Source organism: Coenobita brevimanus, chromosome 74, assembly GCF_032717465.1.
Source record: "Coenobita brevimanus isolate Jiangsu-jjx chromosome 74, ASM3271746v2, whole genome shotgun sequence".
Lineage (NCBI taxonomy): Eukaryota > Metazoa > Arthropoda > Malacostraca > Decapoda > Coenobitidae > Coenobita > Coenobita brevimanus.
The window spans coordinates 8,797,650-8,819,092 of NC_137027.1; the positions used below are offsets into that span (position 1 = coordinate 8,797,650).

Below are 21,443 nucleotides of genomic sequence, written 5' to 3' on the forward strand. Positions count from 1 at the left end.
AGCTTGGGATGTGGACAATGTAAACAGAGAAGCTGAAGAATCTGAGTCGTGAGAGGAGTGGCGGTAAACAGGCCGGTGGAGGGAAGGTGGAGAGAAGGAGGAGGGAAGGAGGAGAGAAAGTGGAGCAAAGATGGAGGGTGGAGGGAAGGGAGGGAAAAGGAATCGAGAATACGGAGAAAGGATGGAAATTACAGGATGAAAAGAAAGGGAAAAAGATAGAGAAACAAGACGATGGAGGGAATGAAAGGAACGGAAGTAACTAGGTGGAGAGAATGGAGAGAGGGAGGACATTTATGAGGTGGAAGAAAGGTGGAGGGAAGGGGAGAGGGAAGAAGATGAAGGGAAGAAAGAGAAAATATGGAGGAATTACTGAAGTGTAGTGTAGGGAAGAAAAAAAGAGAGAAAAAACTGTAATGAAGGAAACAGATAGATGGAAGGACAGAGTGGAAGGAACTGACTAGGTGGAATGAAAGGAAGAGAGAAAGTGAGCAAGGGGGAGAGAAGATTGGTGTGAGGTGGAAGAAATGTGAAGAGGTAGGGAAAAGGAGAAAATAGGTAATGGGAAGGAAGAGAGGAAGGAAAGAAGGAAGAGGGAAAGAAAGGAAGGAAGAGGGGAAGAAAGGAAAGAAGGAAGAGAGGAAGGAAAGAAGGGAGATGAAGATAATGGTGCAGAAGGAAAGAGAGAGGAAGAACGGGATGGAGGAAAGGAATGTGACGAGGTGGAGTTAAGTGGAAGGAACAGGAGGAAAGGGAGAGAACAGGGGTAGGAAAGGGAAGGAAGTATAGGGAAAAATAGAAGAAAAGAAAGAAGGAAGGAAGGAAGGAAAGAGAAGGCAGAAACTAACGGGATGGAGGGAGGATTTAGGAGAAGAGAAGGAAAGGGAGAGAAATGGAGGAAAGAAAGGAAGGATAAGAGAAGGAAAGAAATGGTGAGGGAAACTAACGAAGGAAAAGGAAGAAGGAACAGATGGAGAAGAGGGAGAGTAGTGGAGGAAAGGGAAGGAAAAGGTGGAGAGAAAGAAGACCATTAATCAGGTAAGAATTAAAAGTCGACCTAATTAACCAAACCTAAGGGAACGTCTGAAGGTAATTGATACGGGTCTGGAGATTACATTTTGAGAGAGAGAGAGAGAGAGTGAGAGAGAGAGAGGGTCAATCTGTCTGGGTTTCATAGTTAGAGAGAGTGCGTGTGGAAGGGGGTTAATTTGCTTTTGCCTGGATTTTGAGAGAGAGAGAGAGAGAGAGAGAGAGAGAGAGAGAGAGAGAGAGAGAGAGAGAGAGAGAGAGAGAGAGAGCGAGAGAGAGAGAGAGAGAAAGAGAGTTAATTGGTACTAGTCTACGGAATTACACTATTTGTCTTCCGGTCGCACGGCACTCTTCCGGGTGCAATTATCAACGCTCTCTTTCTCTCTCTCTCTCTCTCTCTCTCTCTCTCTCTCTCTCTCTCTCTCTCTCTCTCTCTCTCAGTTCCTTTTAGGACTGTTATTCTCTCTGTGCGACTGATATTTCTATTTTTCTCTCTATGGCTTTCTCTGTGTCTGTCTGTCTGTCTGTGTGTCTGCCTCTTTATATTTATATCTATCTTTCTACCTATCTATCTTTCTATTTATCTACCTATCTATATAATACACACACACACACACACACACACACACACACACACACACACACACACACACACACACACACACACACACACACACACACACACACACACACACACACACATTCTCTTTCTTCCATTTCTGACGTCACAAGCGAGGCAAATGTATCATCGAAAAAGCATAGGAGCATTTTTTCACCATTTTTTCATCTCATCATCCACGTGAGGCGACAAAATGGATATCCCTTTCCTCTACAGCTTGGCTCCAAGGGTGGGAACGTAGGGTTAGGGTCAAGTGTTGCTTTTTTGTGGCCTGTTGTGTGATGTCGGAATTTTAATTAAAATCAGATGAAAAATTATATATATACTGCATATGTATGTGTATATGTACAGTGCACACACACACACAAGCACAGACAGACAGACAGACAGACAGACAGACAGACACACACACACACACACACACACACACACACACACACACACACACACACACACACACAAAGAGATAGATGGATAGATTAGATACATACATACATTCAGTCATACATACACAGACAAACAGATAGATAGATAGATAGATTGATAGATACATACATACATACATACATACATTCCTAGTTGGAGAGATAGATAGGTAGGTAGGTAGGTAGATAGACAAATAGATATCAGTTGATCCCCGGGATGCTGGGCGTGAGGTGTTGCTGGAAGAGCACTTGGCGCACCGTCCTCAACTTATCGGCTCAGTGGTAAAGCTCAGACCTCCAAACCCCGGAGTAAACAGCGAAGTAAGGCTTTAATATGCTTAAGTGTGCCTAGCAGGGCCACTTATCACTTTCTTCACCTTTAATAACTTTTTTCACTTTGTATCACTTTCTTAACCCATTATCACTTTCATCATCTTTTATCACTTTCTTCACCCATTATCACTTTCATCATCTTTTATCACTTTTTCACCTTTTATCGCATTCTTCACCTTTTATCACTTTCTTCATCTCTTATGGATGACTCAACCCTGCTCCTTGCTAGACCTCTTTTGCTTCAGTCCTTCATTCGATTCATTGCATTATCTACTCCTTATTATTCAGGCCTTTGTATGTCTTAGCTGTTCTTACCTCCACCCTATACGCAAAACTGTCCACATTAATCGGCTTCACCTGGTCACATTGAAAACAGTGGTTCATTTGAATAAAGTGAAGTATAATTTGATATACAGTATTCTTGCAGCTAAAGAACGATTTCATTCTGCTCAGGGGCCACCTCTCACCTCTAAGGTATTAAACGCGCACCTGCAGACATTATCAGTATTAAACCCACATCCACAGCTGCCAGTATTTTCAATGTTGGACCTCTTTTCACACCCACAAATACTGCCACATCCGTAATGACATCTACAGTTATACTGTTCTCACTATCAAACACACCTCCACTCCTAGCAAGATATAACCCACACCCCTCAACCAAACCCACACCCACAATAACCGAACCTGCACCCACACCCACACTCACGCCCTCATACACAATAACTGTACCCAAACCCTCACCCACACCCTCACCCACAATAACCGTACCTAAACTTTCACTCACAATAACCGTACCCGCACCCACACCCACACCCTCAATCAAACCACACCCACAGTAATTGTCCCCGTACCCACACCCACACCGGCGCAGAATCTGGGCGCAGACAAAGAGGGGGGACTTACCTTTGCGCCAGTGGTTCCCGGAAGAAGAATTATCTGGTAACTGGGGACACTAATGAAGCATCTGAAGGGCCTCTAATTGCACTGCTGGGCTTGGGAGAGAGGGAGAGAGAGAGAGAGAGAGAGAGAGAGAGAGAGAGAGAGAGAGAGGTGAACAGGACAAAGCTAATGGTGGGAGGGACAGGCAAACAGACAGGCACATAAAAGCATCAGTCAGTCGGTAAAAGCTCTGCCATCTCAAGGTATTTACACCATCTTTGCTCTCTCTCTCTCTCTCTCTCTCTCTCTCTCTCTGTCATCATTATCCTTGCCCTTTTCTCCGCGTCTTTCTATCTGTCTCTTCCATCACCAGCACTGACTCATTCCTTTCCCTCTATCTATCCTATCACTCTCTTTGCCCTTGTCCTTATCCCTTGTAAATCTGACTCTTTCCTGTCACTAGCCCTGTCTAAATCCCCTGTCTGTCTGTATGTCCTCACCACCATTCTTGCCTTCCCTATCTTTCATTCTGTCTATCCCTCTGCCTTTCTTCTCTGTCTATCCGCCCTACTACTATCCTTGTCTTATTCTCCGCCAGTCTACCCCTCCCAGCACTATAATTTACATGGGGTTTCGGGAAAAGTGTGCTAGATTTTTTTTTTTTTTAAGATTTTTTTTTTCGTGGGTCCTAATCTCATCCGTTTTGGGGGCTACTGTTACTTATTATTTTATGGACGAAAATTATCTCCTTTATAATTCACTCATAAGGCCATTTCATTTAGTGTCCAAAATAATGTAAAAAAGTGTAATAGATAAAAAAAAATGCTGAGTGTTCTAGGTGTCACAGGAGGCTTCTTAAAACTTTTTCTTCGGTGATTTATTTTGCTTATAACACCTTGAGTCTCTTGTATGTTGATTATATAAATTTAATACTGACATAGTTTATATTAATTTCATAAAAGAAAATACTGAGGTGCAATGTGGAAAATAAATCGCTAAAGTAAAGGTGTAACGAAAGCCTCAAAGCCACTAATAATGCGACGATTAATAATAAGTCTGTAGAATCAAGAAAATAAATCCACCAAGCCCAGTAATTAAGTCTCTCTCTCTCTCTCTCTCTCTCTCTCTCTCCTGAACCACACCTGAAATCCCCGACACAAGTTTTAATGGTATTCAGGGAGCTCCAATTTAGTGTATGATGAGGCTGATGTGCTGAAGGCGGGAGAGAGAGAGAGAGAGAGAGAGAGAGAGGACGTGCATAGAGGAGAGTGAGAAAATGCGAGGGCAGGGAAGATGGATGGCAGCGGTAGGAAGAGAAAGAGATGGCAGAGTAGGGGATAGAGAGGTGACAGGGGTAGAAGAGAGAGAGAGAGAGAGAGAGAGAGAGAGAGAGAGGCAGACAGACAGACAGAGAAATGCAGGCCACACAGACCTTAATGGTATGCATCTCTCTCTCTCTCTCTCTCTCCCTCTTTCTCTCTCTCTTTCTCTCTCTCTCCCTATCTATCCATCTATCTATCTATCTATTTGACCTGACCGGATCTCGCCCTCAGTGCCACTCGTACATAATGACCTCGTCCCAGAAGGTCATTAAAAGGCAATCGGCTGGGAGCGAGATATTCACTGAAGTATTAATTGCCCTTTACTGGCGTGGCGTCGGTGATTGATGGGGTGGTGATGTGACGTGTGTGTGTGTGTGTGTGTGAGAGAGAGAGAGAGAGAGAGAGAGGGAGGGAGAGGGAGACAGAGAGAGCAACAGCAGAGACATGGAGTGAGAGACAGGGAGAGGGAACTGATTGGGCTAACTCACGCTGCCATCATCTGAATCCACCCAGAATAACCACATCTGCAGGCGAAGGACTGACACATCCGGCAAACTGACAGACACAGACAGGAGGAGTGGAGCTTCAAAGTGAGGGGGAGGAGAAGGAGGAGGAGCAGAGACGAACGGAGGTGAAGGGGAGATGGATTTAGATGACGAGGAAGGAAGAGGAGTAGAGAGAGAGAGAGAGAGAGAGAGAGAAATTTTGGAGGAAGGGAATGGGGCTGAGGAGTAGGAGGGGAGCATTAAGTAGAGAGGAGTAGGAGGAGGAGGAGGAGGAGGAGAAGCAGGAGGAGGAGGAAGAGGAGGAGGACAAGGAGGAGGAGGAAGAGGAGGAGGAGGAGGAAGAGGAGGAGGATTTACTAAGAGAAGAGAAGGAGTGTGAGTGAATGGAATGCAAAGGTCAGTGCCCACAAACGAACTTAAGATCAATTCCTTATCTTAGGTATCAATCTTCTTTGCAGGAAGCACAAGGAAAGGAGAGTCCAGAGTCTTCACATGTCTTCTGTTCTTCCTGATGAGGTAAATCCTAGTCTAAAAAGCCACGCGTAACTACGTTTTTCTTTAATAGTAAGAGCAAGAGACATGGAGAGTTTCTGCATTGGTCATTCTTTGTCTTTCCTGCGCAAAAAAAAAGATCATAGTTACGCGAAGCATTTAATCTTAAGCGTGTTTGTGCTTTTAACCCCAGGACGAACAAACTCTAATTTCTTTGAGCAGGAAAGACAAGGATAATAGAGTCCAGAAATTCCCTGTGTCTCTTCTTCCTGGGATTTAATAAAGCTTAGTTACGAGATGAAAATGGGCGTAACTTTGGTTGTGGATCTGACCCCAGGCCACCTCACTACACATCCAGAAGTTTGGGGTAAAAATGAGAGCGGCAAAAAGGTGTGAAAATAGCCTCCATTAAAACTGCATAGCCTACTCACGTCACCCTGTTCATTAAATGCTATTTTTTGTGTGTTATTCCTTGACTTATGTGACAATTTCATTCATTCATTTGCCCTTCGTTCATGCAGTCACCGTCGACATAGTCATTTTTTTCGTCATCACTACAGTCATTATCATCGTCATTATCATCATCATCATCATCAGGTGTGTGTGTGTGTGTGTGTGTGTGTGTGTGTGTGTGTGTGTGTGTGTGTGTGTGTGTGTGTGTGTGTATGTGTGTGTTGTCCTGCCACTCCGTATGACCCTCAGAACTCCACATTCGGGATATGGTATAAGGAAAGAATCGCTTGAATTATAGAACCCTGAAAGCACCTACCAAGAAAGAGGCGAGGGAGGATCTAGTAGAGGATCGAAGGCGGAGGGGATCGTTACTTAGTAGGACAGAAATGCATGAAGGATCAGCTAAATATAGAAAATAAAAAGGGTCTGTAATATCAAACTTACCATGAATGTGAAAATCAAGAATGACGTTAGCGAAGATCGAAGAGAAAACAGCGGATCTTTGAAGGAGGGAGTTGTTTCTGAGTAGGGACAGAATTGCCAGGAAGAGAACGCCAATGAGGAATAATATAAATCGCTTTATTATTATTATTATTATTAAAGCGTGTCACCATCACCACCACCACCACCACCACCTTGCCACCATAACCTTACCCCACACCATCATCCCAACCTGATAACCCTACCCTGCCATCACCATACCCTGCCACCATCACCCTCATCTATCATCGTCATCGTTCCCTGCCCTCACCGTTCCCTGCCATCATCGTACCCTGAGCCCTTACCCTGCCACCATCACCCTACAGTGCCACCAACACCCTGCCCTGCCACCATCACCGTACCCTGCCACCATCGCCCTACCCTGCCACCATCACCCTACCCTGCCATGATCACGGTACTCGGGTGTGGGCACTGTGAACTGGAGTAATGGTGTCGTTGAGAGGAGGTGGCAAGACTGCAAGTGACGCTGACTGTTATGGCCGCCAGACCCTGTGAGAACCTATAGTGTCTTGGGGTGCTTGGCTGGCTGTTTATCTATTTACCTATCTATCTGTGTATCTGTTGGTCTGTTTGTCTGTATGTCTATCATTCCATCTATCCTCCTACCTGCCTACCTATTTATCAATCTGTGTATCTGTATACCTATTTATCTGTACATCTATCTATCTATCTATCTATCTGTCACTGTAGTAGGTCACCCACTGTTATAAGCTTTAGTGTCTTGGGCTACTTATCTATCTGTCTATCTATCTATCTATCTATCTATCTGTCTGTTTATCTATCATTCAGTCAGTATATTTGTCCATGTACTCGTGCTCCAGACCTTTTACAGATTGAGTCGTGTCTTTTCTGAGAAGTTTTGTCGCTGTATCCATCAGTCTGTCAGTCTATCCCTTCACTTGTGCTCGTATTTCAGGATGTTTAAAGAAGAAAGCAAGTTCTTGCAGCCAGCAGTAACCATCCTTTCAAAGACCGTTAACAAAGAGAGAACCTCAGTCAAGATCCATTCATTCCGAGCTGTTTAAACTCATTGTATGAAAGACTGGATGTCAAAGGAAATTGAAAAGACAGTAGAAAAACTGTTCCAGATTTGACTACTTGTGTTTATGAAGCACCACAAATATTGCTTAACCCTTGCGTTAGAGAGCTGGACAGACAAGAAGTGAGTGTGCATATCAGAGACCCACAACCTAGGGTCAGTGGACATCAGACTCAATTTCAGTCTTATAGTCCATCCTTCTCCACCCTCCCGCACGTACGCCTCATCTTTATCTTGACTCGTTATCGTTCCTTCTTTTCATCCCAGTCCTCCTGTTTGTAATGCCCAGTCTTATCTATAATTAACAGCGCATCTTCTTTCAACCCATTCCCTCTTCCTGGATATACCTATAAAAAATATCCTCAGTAACTGTTTATCATTCCCTGCCCCCCTTTTTTTTCCCTGCATATACTGTAGTTTAAATGTTCTTGATTCATTGTTTAAAGTCTTCACTCCATAACTTTATCCTGGCATCTTCTTTCCATCCATTCCCTCCTTTCATTGCATATGTTCTCATCCTTCCACGTCCACTTCACTAAGTACTGTAATGCCTAGGTAAGGATAATGATGACGGGGAAATAATACACACACACACACACACACACACACACACACACACACACACACACACACACACACACACACACACACACACACACACACACACACAAAACAGTGAGAGAGAGAGAGAGAGAGAGAGAGAGAGAGAGAGAGAGAGAGAGAGAGAGAGAGCGTGGGTGTAAGCGTGGAAGTGTCAGTGTGAATAATTAATCATAGGTTTTAGGCAGCACATTAAGATTAGCCTATTTTCGGAGTCTCTGGTGTTTTGGATAGGGATAACAGCACAATGGAAAAGGGCCAGAAAAAATAACAGGACTAATATTGCATGCGAAAGGAAGGACGGGACTTGAATGTATTAGCTCCGTGATGAGAAGGGGTAGACTGAGATGGTTTGGACAAAAGGAGAGGATGGAGGATGACAGATGGATGAGAATGATGAGAGATGTAAACCTTGAGGGTATTGGTGAGAGAAGGAGACCGAAAAAGACTTGGGACGACCTCAGGGATGAGGGACTGAATAGAGAGGCTGCTAGAGATCGAGCATGTTCCTTATATCGTTCCTTTTCGTTCCTTTTCATGTTTCTTTTCTTGTTCCTCTTCCCGATGCAAGGATAACTACCCCTCTTCTTTAATCCGTTCAGTACAGGCACAGATGTGATGGGGAAGTGGGTGGGGCCTCGGGTTGCAAAATTAATTAAGCATCACCTGGTTGGAAGGGAATCATTCCTCTCACCTTACCTGCCATACTGTGTGTACACCTTTATTCCTTTCTCTCTCTCTCTCTCTCTCTCTCTCTCTCTCTCTCTCTCTCTCTCTCTCTCTCTCTCTCTCTCTCTCTCTCTCTCTCTCTCTCTCTCTCTTGCTATGTACTGTTTTTGTATCATTATTAGAGAGAAAGGCGTTAGGTTAGAATAAGTTGGGTTAGATTAGGTTAGGTTAGGTTAGCTCAGTCAGGTTCATTCAATTAGGTATTTACCATAATAATTTCTCCTAGAATTAAAACCATATTCTCCTTCTTCTCCATTGAATTTGATATGGAACTCCTTGCTTGTCCTCTTCACCTGAAAGTTCTTGACTATTGTGGGGAGCATGAAGTGGTAACCATATACACTGTACTTTCTTAACAACCTATTTAACAAAGGAAAGTAATAAAATCCCTCAAGAAAAAAGTATATGTAAGTTTTTATTTTCTCAGGGACTTTTACACTCTTATATACAGTACTGAGCTGGTAATCAACTTTTTACATACCCTTTTTCCCATATCTTTCCTTCTTCTTTTGCCTTTAAGCTAAGCACAATTTCCCCGTTCACTCCCCCTCTCACTCGCTCTCCACACTCCCCTTTACCTTCCTTATCACGGAAAATTCACCTGTCAGTCTTTTTGTCTAACGTCGCCTGTTGTGAAGGGTGACACTGACAAAAGAACCTCGGGGCATTTTCAGTCCTGCTTAATAACATTCCCTTCCCTCGCGACACACCGACCTTCAGCGTATAGTTTCCCCTTCCTCTCTCCACCTTTTTCTTGGTGCTTAATCGCTGACAGAATTTTGCCTACCATTCCACTGTGCCTACTTTTTACTCGGGGCATGTGCGTCGACTTTTTCCCTGACTATCTATCTATCTATCTAAATATCTGTCTTTAGCCAGACGTCATGATCTTGAAAGGGGTGGCCACAGGTGAACTGCTTCCATGTTAGTCGTTTGTCATTAAGTTGCCTTCTCCTAGACGCATCACAATATCAAGGAGTTATCTAAGGGCAGAGAAACGTACCAACCCTCTCTTTATTTAGGAGATAGATAGATAGATAGAGAGAGAGAGAGAGAGAGAGAGAGAGAGAGAGGAGGTGAAATACTGGTCTTTACTCGTACATTTTCGTCTCCCAACCACCTCACTCTCACACACACTCTCCCCATCAATCCCTCCTTCTCCATTCGCTTTAATATGCTCCAAAATTTACGAGGAACTAAAATGAAAAACCAATTATTAGACGACAGGCAAAATGAGCAATATATCCGATTTATTCAGTAACTGGGACGTATCATTTTAGATAACACGCAGAAAAGGGAAAATGAGCAGGAAAATTATGTAAATGACTCTCTTGCCAATGAGTTTATGAATTTATGACATGTGATGATTATTTTCACTTCGGCTGGACAATTTAGTTTTTTTTTTTTTTTTTCTTTTCTTTTTGAGATGGAGTGAGAGGCTTCGTGTCACTTCTTCGTTAGTGAATTATTTTGCCAGTTACTATAAATTTCGTCTTTTATGTAATTTATGTAGTTTTAAAGTCGACACAGTTTGCATTAGAGACACACAAGAGGATGTTAATGAATCAATAGGCAGCATAAATCGCTTAGGAAAGGGTACTGCGAAATATCCAAAATCACACTGATTACAGCCATCGATTTCACTCTGCCATGAAAAACTCAAATGAAGGAAATTATAGTCCCATACTGAAGCCGTTTTGATTACGAAAATGTACACACACACACACACACACACACACACACACACACACACACACACACACACACACACACACACACACACAGCAAAACACCGGGTCATTAGCATACACAAACATGCTAAATTTATTCCCACTCTCAGCACATATTTGCATCATAAATACACAATTCAGGACCACAGTCACACACACACACACACACACACACACACACACACACACACACACACACACACACACACACACACACACACACACCAATTAAGCTATTTTCAGTGCACATTCCCTGAAGATATTATTGCTCTTTGATAACGTATACTTGTATGTCATTATGCTTAATTGCTCGATCACTTAACCAGAATATATATATGTTGTCTTGACTCTCAGGAGGATAAGAGAGAAGATAATGATGGAGGAAAGAAGGGAGGAAGGATGGAAAGGAAGAAGAGTAGGATGGTAAGAGAGAAGGAAGATGGGAGGAAGAGTGAGAGGAAAGAAAAAACGAAGAATGGGAGAGAGGAAAGGAAGAAGAGCGAGTAGAGAAGGTTGGAGGATAGGAGAGAAGGAAGAAGGGATGAAGGGTGAGAGGAAAAAAAGTGGGAGGAAAAAAAGAGAGGAAGGATGAAAGGGAGAGAGTAGGTAGGAATATCGAAGGAAGGGTGGAAAGGAGAGAAAGTGGGGAGAGAGGGAAACATTGGAGGAAAGAATTAAGTACGAGTATATTAGTGTGGAAGAGAGAAAGAGTAGAAGTGTTCGAGGAAGAAATGAAGGAAGAGTGGAAAAGAAGAGAAGAGTGGAAAAAACAAAGAAGGAAGAGTGGAAGGGAGAGAGAGGGAGGGATGATGGAAGGGAGGTGGAAGGGAGAAAGAGTGAGAGGATAGGAGAGAAGGTGAACGAAGGGAAGAGCGAGGTAGGGTGTGAAGGAGGAATGGGAGGGTAGCAGAGAGGAAGAATGGGAGGGGAAAAAGAAAGAAAGGAAGGGGGACAGAATGAGGGTACAAAGGAACACAATGGAAATTAAACAACAAAATATCTGATTCTTCTCTTGAGGGTGTTTGATGAAGAGACGACAATGATTAGGATAGGTGAGAAGTGAGAGGGTACAAGCAGTGAAAAGTGGAAAGGAAGAAAGGAAGGAGATGAAAAGAATGAAATGAGAGGGAAGAAAAGGGGGAAAAATGGGAGGGAAAGGGAGGGAAAAGGAAGCGAGAGTGGAAAATACGAAGTGCAGAGAAGAAGAGTGGAAGGAAGAACAGAATGATAAAAAAAGGGAAGAAAAAATCAAGAAGCCTACATTTTAAAGGCATAAATCAACCATAGCCATTTTCCTACCAGAGAGAGAGAGAGAGAGAGAGAGGGAGGGAGGGGGGGGGAGGTATAGAAGACAGAGAGAGATATTAATAGAAAAGTCTCATTAAAGGAAAGAATATTATCTAGGTGGAGTGTGGATATTGGCTTCGATAATTTATGCATAGCTATTGTCTCTATCCCTTTTGGGTGATCTTTCTCCCCCTATTTGGAGAGAGAGAGAGAGAGAGAGAGAGAGAGAGAGAGAGAGAGAAGGGGGGAGGTGACGTTAAGAAGGGGAGAGAACTTAATTAATTCCTTTGAAAAGATGACTCCCAGTTACTACAATAGCTCTGACGAGAGAGAGAGAGAGAGAGAGAGAGAGGACGTAGGATGGGTGGAGATGAGCAAGCAGGATGGGCTGGGATGGTGGTGGGTAGTGTGGTATGCATGGGAAGCAAGTTAAACGTGTTCAGAGAGTGCATACCTCCGCCAACGTCCATACCAGGCAAATCAGATCACCGTAGAATTTAATCAACTCTTCCTTGTCCCATGATCCACATATCCAAAAATATATATAACGGCGGAGGTAAATATTTGTATGATGAGTGAAGTTGTAGTTTGATCAATATGGTAAAAATCAGAGGTGGGAGAGGTGAAAATGGTTGGATAGGAGGAAGTAAATGGGTAGGGTGAGTAAACTGGTCTATTATAATGGTGAGTAGTGAGTAAGGGAGGGTCGAGTACACTTTAGCACGATTATTCTAAAGTGACAAAAATCCTTAACCCCTTCCAGCTCAGTTGATAGCCAAGTGTAGTCAAATTGAAAAGTTTATTTAACTAGGAAGCAAGGAGATTCATTCCCACCTCATAACTAGGGCCCATTGAGTTTCCTGCAACCGTTGTTTAGTGGTAAGGTTCTGAAGGAGACCAAGTTCCGTCAGGAGAAAATAATCGACTACCTGAAGATGAACTTTGCATGAGGGGAGGCGTTGGTGTTGGGAAGGTGTAAGTCACGGATATTTGAGGTGTGTATGGGAGGAGGGGGAGATGCGATGTGTGGGAGATAAGAGGGTGGCGGGTAGAAATAAGGGTGGGGATGGGTGGTAGGTGGTGGGGTAGAGCTTGGGGTGTTTTGTGTGTGTGTGTGTGTGTGTGTGTGTGTGTGTGTGTGTGTGTGTGTGTGTGTGTCTGTAAGTTTGGCCGGTCTGAGGCTGACAGTGGTTTAATTCACAACTTCCTCTTTGCAGAAAACGAACATCAATCAAACAGCAAGAGAGTAAGCACGCGACGCTCTCAACAGCACAGCAGAGGTAATATCCACAAACGAAAATCCTAACTAGACTTTCCATTACCTCGAGGTAGTAAATGCGTCCCCCATTGACATTTTTCCTTTAATTACATCAGTTTTTTTTTTTTTTCCATCTAAACACGCTCTCCTCTACATGCCATAAAGTAACAGCGTAACGTAATCTTTCTAACAATCTGTTTGAAACGCCCCATAGAATGACATCCTGTTAAGCTACATTTCTTTTCACATCTAATTACACTACATTTCACAACACTAATGAAAAATGCTATCTATCCATCTATCTGTCTATAAGTAGTCTATCTATCTATCCATTTATCTATCTATTTATAGCCAGACGTCTTAATCCCGTAAGGGGTGTCACAAACAAATCGCCTCCATGTCACCCTGTCCCCTGCTATTTCGCATCCCTCTCCCCAACACATACCCCCCTCTCTCTAATATGTCTCCACTCCATCCCCCTATCTCATTTTCGGTCTCTACACCCGACATTGCAGTAATTATCTCTCCTTCTTTTAGTAATTTGTATCAAACGTGTGTGTAGGTTGACACTGCCTTTTAACATCACATAATTTCCTTCCACACCTTACCACTCTCTTCTACACTTCACAGCCTAATAATATCAGCCTACAGTGTAATAATGTATCACACTCCCTTCTAGTAATCTGTCCAAATCGTCTTTTTAGAATGAAATGTCTTCTTCATAAAGCATAATAATTCTTGGCTACATCCAGTTACATTAATCTCTACCCTTCACATCCCTAACCACATCGCCCTACCGTGTAATAATGTAAGATGTTCGTTTCTATTAACTATCTCAAACCCCCCTCAGTTGAAAAACACTTCTTCCTGAAATTAACATAATATTTTCTGGTACATCTAATCACATTAATTCTACTCCTCACATCGCTAACAACATAAGCCAACAAAGTAATGATTTAATACGATCCCTTCTTGTAATCTGTCCCCTTTCACGCCTCCACAGAAATGGGCCAGCCCTTTTAAAGTAATTGTCCTGCGAGCTAGCTTAATGACTTCACCATCTAATATCCTTCCTCCACCACCCACCCTCCACCGTCACTCTCTCCAACAACACCAACATTTTTCATCCATCGCTGGGCCGTGGAAAACAAGGTGGGAGGAGGAGTGGTTTTCTAGGTCTACTGGCTTGTTTTTGGGTGAGATAGATAGATAGATAGATAGATAGAGAGAGAGAGAGAAAGAGAGACCTCTTCCTCCTCCAGTGCCAGCCTCTTCCTCCACCAGTGCCAACCTTTTCCTCCACCATTGTCAACCTCTTCTTTCTCCAGTGCCAACTTCTTCCTTCTCCAGCGCCAAACTATTCCTGCCTCAGCGCCACCCTCTATCTCCAACAGTGATAGCTTCCTCCTCCTCCAGTGCCAACCTCTTCCTCCACCAGTGCCAACTTCTTCCACCTCCAGTGCAAACCTCCTCCTCCTACAGTGCCAGCGTCTTCCTCCTCCAGTGCGAACTTCTTCCTCCATCAGTGCCAACCCCTTTCTCATCCAGTGCCAACCTCTTCCTCCTACAGTGCCAATCTCTTCCCCCTTGAGTGCCAGCCTCCTCTTCTCAAGTGCCAGGCTCTTCCTCCTCGAGTGCCAACCTCTTCCTTCTCCAGTGCTAACCCCCTTTCTCCTTCAGTGCCAGTCTCTCCCTCCTCCAGTGTCAGTCTCTTCATCCTCCAGTGCCAACCTCTACTTCCTCCAGTGCCAACCATTTTCTCCACCAGTGCCAGCCTCTTCCTCCACCAATGCCAACCTCTTCCTTCTCGAGTCAGCCTCTTTCTCCTCCAGTGCCAACCTATTCCTCCTCCAGTGCCAGCCTATTCCTCCTCCAGTGCCAGCTTCTTCCTTCTGTGGTACCAACCTCTTCCTCCTCCAGTGGCAACCACTTCCTCTTCCAGTGCCAGTCTCCTCCTGCGTCGGTGCCAACCTTTTAGCCCTTCAGTGCCAACCTACTATTCTTCCAGTGCCAACCTCTTTCTCTTCCAGTGCCAGCCTCTTCCTCCTCCAGTGCCGACTTCTTCCTCCACCAGTGCCAGCCTCTTCCTCTTCCAGAGCCAACCTCTTCCTCCTCCAGCACCAACCTATACTTGGTTCAGTGCCAACCCCTTTCTCCAACAGTGACAACCTCTTCCTCCTCCAGTGCCTGCCTCTTCTAGTGCCAGCCTTTTCCTCCAGTGCCAAACTCTTACACCTCCAGTACCAACCTCTTCCTTTTCCAGCGGCAATCTATTCCTGCTTCAGTGCCAACCCCTTCTTCCAGTAGTGCCAGCCTCTTCCTTTTCCAGTGCCTACCTCTTCCTACTCCAGTGGTAACTTCTTCCTATTCCAGTGCCAACCTCCAATTTAAGTGCCAACATTTTCATATTCCAGTGCCAATCTTTTCTTCCTCCAGTGCCAAAATCTTCCTCCTCCAGTACCAGCCTCTTTCACCCTCAGTGCCATTATCTTCCTTGTCAAGTGCTAGCCTCCTCCTTAACCAGGGCCAAATCCTTCCTCCTCGAGTGGCAACTGCTTCCTCCTCTAGTACTCATCCTCCTGCAGTGCCAGTCTCCTCCTCCTGTAGTGCAGAATGAACGAGTGACCATTTACGAACCCTGTGTGCGTACTTGGGTGTCTGTGTGTTTATAAGTGTATTAATGCATGTGTAATACACTGTACATGAAGAACCCCAATACATCAGCAACGACTAGGCCGTTTGTGTATGTATGTATTCATGTGTGTTTACTGTGTGTGTGTGTGTGTGTGTGTGTGTGTGTGTGTGTGTGTGTGTGTGTGTGTGTGTGAGAGAGAGAGAGAGAGAGAGAGAGGTTCCTCATTTTCTGTTTTTACCGCTCACTTCTAGAACGCGACAGGGTCAGATACAGGATACTTTATGGTAAGATGCGAGAGAGGAGGAGAGGATAAGTGGAGGGATGAAGTGAGAAGTGGGGCGAGAGTAAGGTGGTGAAAAGAAACAGGAGGGAACGAGAGGAGGAGGAGGAGGAGGGTTAAGAGGGAGGCAGTAAAGAAATAGGAGGGGAGGGGATGAAAAGCTGAGGGGAGGGAGGGAGGTGTGAGAAGGAGGCAGTGGAAGGGAATCAGAAGGGAGGTGAAGGTATGGGAGGTGAGGGGAAGATAAAGAGGGTAAGGGATGAGAGGGGTTTCGAGGGAGTAGGGGAGTAAGAGATGAGGGAGTGAGGGGGGATGAGGAGGAAGGAGTGAGAGGGGTGAGGGAGGGGGTGGGGAGAAGATGAAGAGGGTGAGGGGTGAAAGGGGTGATGAGGGGGATGAGAGTGAATAACATGACCCTACTGCCGCCTGGGGGGAAGTCACAGGGGGTAGGCGGGGCAGATGACCTTATGTGGGGGAGGCTCACTTCACCTCACCTCCCTGCATCTCCTCTCATTTCTTTTACCCTCATCTCACCTCATCTCATTTCTCCTCATCTCGTCTCATTTTTAAAAATTCTTATCACACCTCATCTCATTTTTCATTGCCTCGTCACATTTCTTTTAAACCTTATCTCACTACATCTCATTTCTCCTCACACTATCTCATCTCCCATCTCTTCTTCACACTATCTTGTTCCCTTCGTCTCATTCTTTCTCATTCGCCTTACCTGTTCTTACCTCTCATATTCTGTTTCATTTCCCCTCACCTCCCTCTTCACTATCCTCACTCTTTCTCATTTCACCTCACTGTCTCTTGCCTCTCACCTCGCTCCTTTATCCACCTTACCTCATTAACTTCACCTTATCTCACTTTCCTCACTTTGTACTCTTTTCCTCATCTCACCTGTTCATCTTTCCCATTTCACTTTTCCTCCTTACTACCTCACCTAACCTCAGTTCAACCCACCTCACGCACAACCTTTTATTTAATTATGTTCCTCATGTGCTAAGAACAGTGATACTCTTCGTCGTATGGTTTGTTTATTATAAGATATTACCCCCTGATGTTGCAGAATAATATTGATGATACTCCTTAGGTTTACAGTTCATTTTGCACATGGATGAAAGTCCTATAAAGATAATATTTCAAATTAAAGATGCCTCTCTCATGCACAGGTAAAGAGATTTCCTTCCTGCGAGACCCACATCTGTGTTGTAATCTACATTCAAAGCCTACCGTCAGTTTATGCTTGTTTTCATGCACGTATACCAATCATTACAGGAGTTGGTATGGAAGAATCGTATCATTGAAGATCATAACATTTTATATTATTCATCACAACCCCAAACACTCTGGGAAATGTCGCTGGAGGCCAAGAATGATCGTATACAAACTTTTGATTTTGTTACTCCTTCCATATAACCATACGCCGCGTTTTCTTTAAATGAGATAACACAGAAAACGGATCATTGAAGTGTGGCCCTTAAAATCTTTAAAATTTGACCCTCCCTCTTATTCATTTTGAGTCCTACATTCGAAGCACTATAGTCGCTTCACTTTTATTTATTCCTATCCCTCCATCTCCAATGCTGAGTTGTAACAAGAAATTAATACTAGCATATGATGCTAGTCACGCAGAGATGCTGTGGAAAGGATGTAAATCCACAATATTGACTTACCCTCCCACACAGCTGCGTAAAATAAGCTATGAGAGTATGCAGATCTAGACCAGATTAAGGTAAAAGAACTATTTACTTATAATTGCTATTCCATCATGATTACTGAGCTGTAGCACGAGATCAACATTTGAATATGGTGCTAGTCAAGAAGTATTGTGGAAAGGATGTAGAACCATATTATTGTAGTCAGCCGATGAACCCTACGAAATAAACTGGAAAAGGACGAAAATCTCCGTCAAGATGAAGCGAATTAACTATAATTTTATTCGAAACATCCAGGAAAGGAAATAAACCACAGTATCGCCAGTATCGTTTCATCTCATCTCGCCATTTACATCTGGATCCTACCGACCCTATTTTATGAGTGAGAAATATGACGACGATGATGATGATGTTGATGATGATAATACGAGTGCATATAGAATGAATATAGAGTCAATATAGAACATGCGAAGAGTCGAAACAATTTTTACTATCTCGGCCACTGCTTCGAACCCTCTGAATCAGCAGTCGAGTATGACGCCAGTATAGCCATTACAGTGGGCGTGGAGAGATGTGCGTGAGCCGCGGGATGGTTGTACGGGTTTTCATTGCGAGCACAGGGCTTCAGAGCGTGTACGTGGCTTTAAGAAGTGTGTACGTAGGACGTGTGTAATATTACAGGACGTGTATGGGTATCAGGGATTTTATGTATTCAGGAAATGGGGTGTGCTTCAGGACGTGTCCAGGAAAGACCTGCACTAAACTTCGAATAAGTCTGAAAGGTGTGCTTCTTAAGATGCTCAGTTTCACGGTATGTGCAGCTTCAAGATGTGAACACAGCTTCACGATGTATACAGAGTTTCAGAACATGCACAGAGACACTAGAAAATGATGCCGCTGGTCCTGAGATGCGGAAACAAGGCGATGTTGTGTGACGTGAGAAGACAGCCTAATGATCACCCTAACAATACTCTTGTCACTTTAATTTGGCCTGTTATTGCCATCTCCCCATCTAGAATCCTTAACCATAGCAAGAGACTATAACATAAACGTACAATTAGTCACGAATAAGTGCTATGGAGATGATGCTGGGCCGTAGTATTGTTTTATTCTCCAAAATGTCGAAAGTCTCCGGCAAGTTAAGGTGAGAAAACTTTACCTAAATATTCCTTTCTTCACTCTCCCATCCCTTACTATCTCGCAGCTTCCTTTAGGACGTTGCAACCTCTCCTACGACCCTCATACTCCCATACTACCTCACGGCCTCCCATCTCTTACTACTTTCCAGTCTCCCATCCCTAACTACCTCACAGCCTCCCATCTCTTACTACCTTCCAGCCTCCCATCCGTTACTACGTCGGAGCCTCCCCTCCCCCTCCCATGTCTTACTACCTCGCAGCCTCCCATCCCCTTCCCATGTCTTACTACCTCGCAGCCTCCCATCCCCCTCCCATGTCTTACTACCTCGCAGTCTCCCCTCCCCCTCCCATGTCTTACTACCTCGCAGTCTCCCCTCCCCCTCCCATGTCTTACTACTTCGCAGTCTCCCCTTCCCCTCCCATGTTTTACTACCTCGCAGTCTCCCCTCCCCCTCCCATGTCTTACTACTTCGCAGTCTCCCATGTCCCTCCCATGTCTTACTACCTCGCAACCTCCCCTCCCCCTCCCATGTCTTACTACCTCGCGGTCTCCCATGCCCCTCCCATGTCTTACTACCTCCCAGTCTCCCTTCCGCCTCTCACCCCTTACTACCTCGTAGCCCTTACTACCTCGCAGCCTCCCTTCCTCCTCTTACCCCTACTACCATCCTTCCCCTTCCCTCCCCTTACTACCTCGCAGCCTCCCTTCCCCCTCCCGCCTCTTACTACCATCGCTCCCCCTCAGACCTCTTACTACCATCCTTCCCCCTCTCATCCCGCACCCAGTACTACCTCGCTGCTTCCCTTTCCCCTCCTACCCCTTACTGCCTTGCAGCTTCCCTTTTCCCTCCCACCCCTTACTACCACGCAGCCTCCCTTCCCCCTCCCGCCCCTTACTACCATCCCTCCCCCTCACACCTCCTACTACCATCCTTCCCTCTCCCCCCACACCTAGTACTACCTCGCGGCTTCCCTTCCCCCTCCCATTCCTTGCAACCGCGCAGCCTCCCTTTCCCCTCCAACCTCTTACTACCACGCAGCCTCCCTTTCCCCTCCCATCCCTTACTACCAAGTAGCCTCCCTTTCCCCTCCCACCCCTTACTACCACGCAACCTCCCTTTCCCCTCCCATTCCTTACTACCAAGTAGCCTCCCTTTCCCCTCCCATCCCTTACTACCTACCATCCTCCCACCTCCCACCTCCTTCTACCACGCAGCCTCCCTTCCCCCTCCCACACTGTCGAGTGGAACTGTGCGTCCGTGTAGTCTATGTGTATATATGTAAATTTTTGTACATTTGTTTATGTATTTTGTGTGTGTATGTGCGCGTGTATTCATTTATGTATTGTGCTTTTGCTTAAGTGCATGTGAGTGCTTATGTGTATGTGAATGTGTGTGCATTTATGTTTATGTGTATCTATATGTTTACATGAATACGCATGTCCTTGTCCACGCGCCTGTGCCAGTCAATGAACATATGCACCAGCATATGCATTTGTACAGGCATATTCATGTTTGTGTATGTGAATGTTTATGTCCATATTCTTGTTCATGATTATGTGTATGCGCATGTACGATAGTATATATGTATTGTACACGTGCAGGTGCATGTGTATGTTCGTAAATTTGTTCATGTGCATGTGTATGTATTGTGGCTATCTATATTAATGGTTATGTGTGTATATTCATTTGCATGTGTATGCTTATGCGCATGCTGATGTGCTGGTTCATGTCTACATGTACTTGTTAGCGTGTATGTGCCTCCTGTAAGCCTCTGTATGCGGATACCGGTATATGTGTATGTGTATATATGCATGTGTGTACTTGTGTGTATTTTTATGCTGGCACTTGAATGTACTGTGTGTGTGTGTGTGTGTGTGTGTGTGTGTGTGTGTGTGTGTGTGTGTGTGTGTGTGTGTGTGTGTGCTTTCTGTTTTTGTTGTTATTGTTGTTTTTGTTGTTGTTGTTGTTGTTGTTGGTGGTGGTGGTGTGTGTGTGTGTGTGTGTGTGTGTGTGTGTGTGTGTGTGTGTGTGTGTGTGTGTGTGTGTTTGTGTGTTTGTGTTTGAATGTGCTTGTGTGTTCTTGCTGTTTTTGTTGCTGTTGTTTGTGGTGGTGGTGGTGGTGGTGGTGGTGGTGGTGGTGTGTGTGTGTGTGTGTGTGTGTGTGTGTGTGTGTGTGTGTGTGTGTGTGTGTGTGTGTGTTTGTGTTTGAATGTGCTTCTGTGTTCTTGCTGTTTTTGTTGCTGTTGTTTGTGGTGGTGGTGTGTGTGTGTGTGTGTGTGTGTGTGTGTGTGTGTGTGTGTGTGTGTGTGTGTGTGTGTGTGTGTGTGTGTGTGTGTCCATGTCCATGCCTGTGTCTGTCGGTGCATGTGTCTGTGTCTGTCTATGTCTGTCTGTCTAAATATGTTTCTTTGTATGCTATGTGTCTGCTATGTAAGTTTGTCAGTTTGTTGTTATATCTGTGTCTGTCTATGTCTGTGTCTGTGTCCGTGTATGTCTGTCTCTGTATGTCTCTGTCTACATATTT

At 44.6% G+C, this 21,443-nt stretch overlaps 2 protein-coding genes across 2 annotated transcripts in view; both read right to left on the reverse strand.

Annotated features, from left to right (window-relative positions):
• The window catches only part of LOC145407909 (sodium-dependent multivitamin transporter-like), a 327,055-nt gene that overhangs the window by 159,559 nt on the left and 146,053 nt on the right, over window positions 1-21,443 (reverse strand). The gene's annotated exons all lie outside the window — the stretch shown is intronic.
• The window catches only part of LOC145407682 (uncharacterized), a 118,867-nt gene that overhangs the window by 88,135 nt on the left and 9,289 nt on the right, over window positions 1-21,443 (reverse strand). The window contains exon 2 of the mRNA XM_080278549.1: window positions 3,091-3,280. Coding sequence (XP_080134675.1) covers window positions 3,091-3,280 — 190 coding nt within the window. The remainder of the gene's footprint in view (window positions 1-3,090; window positions 3,281-21,443) is intronic.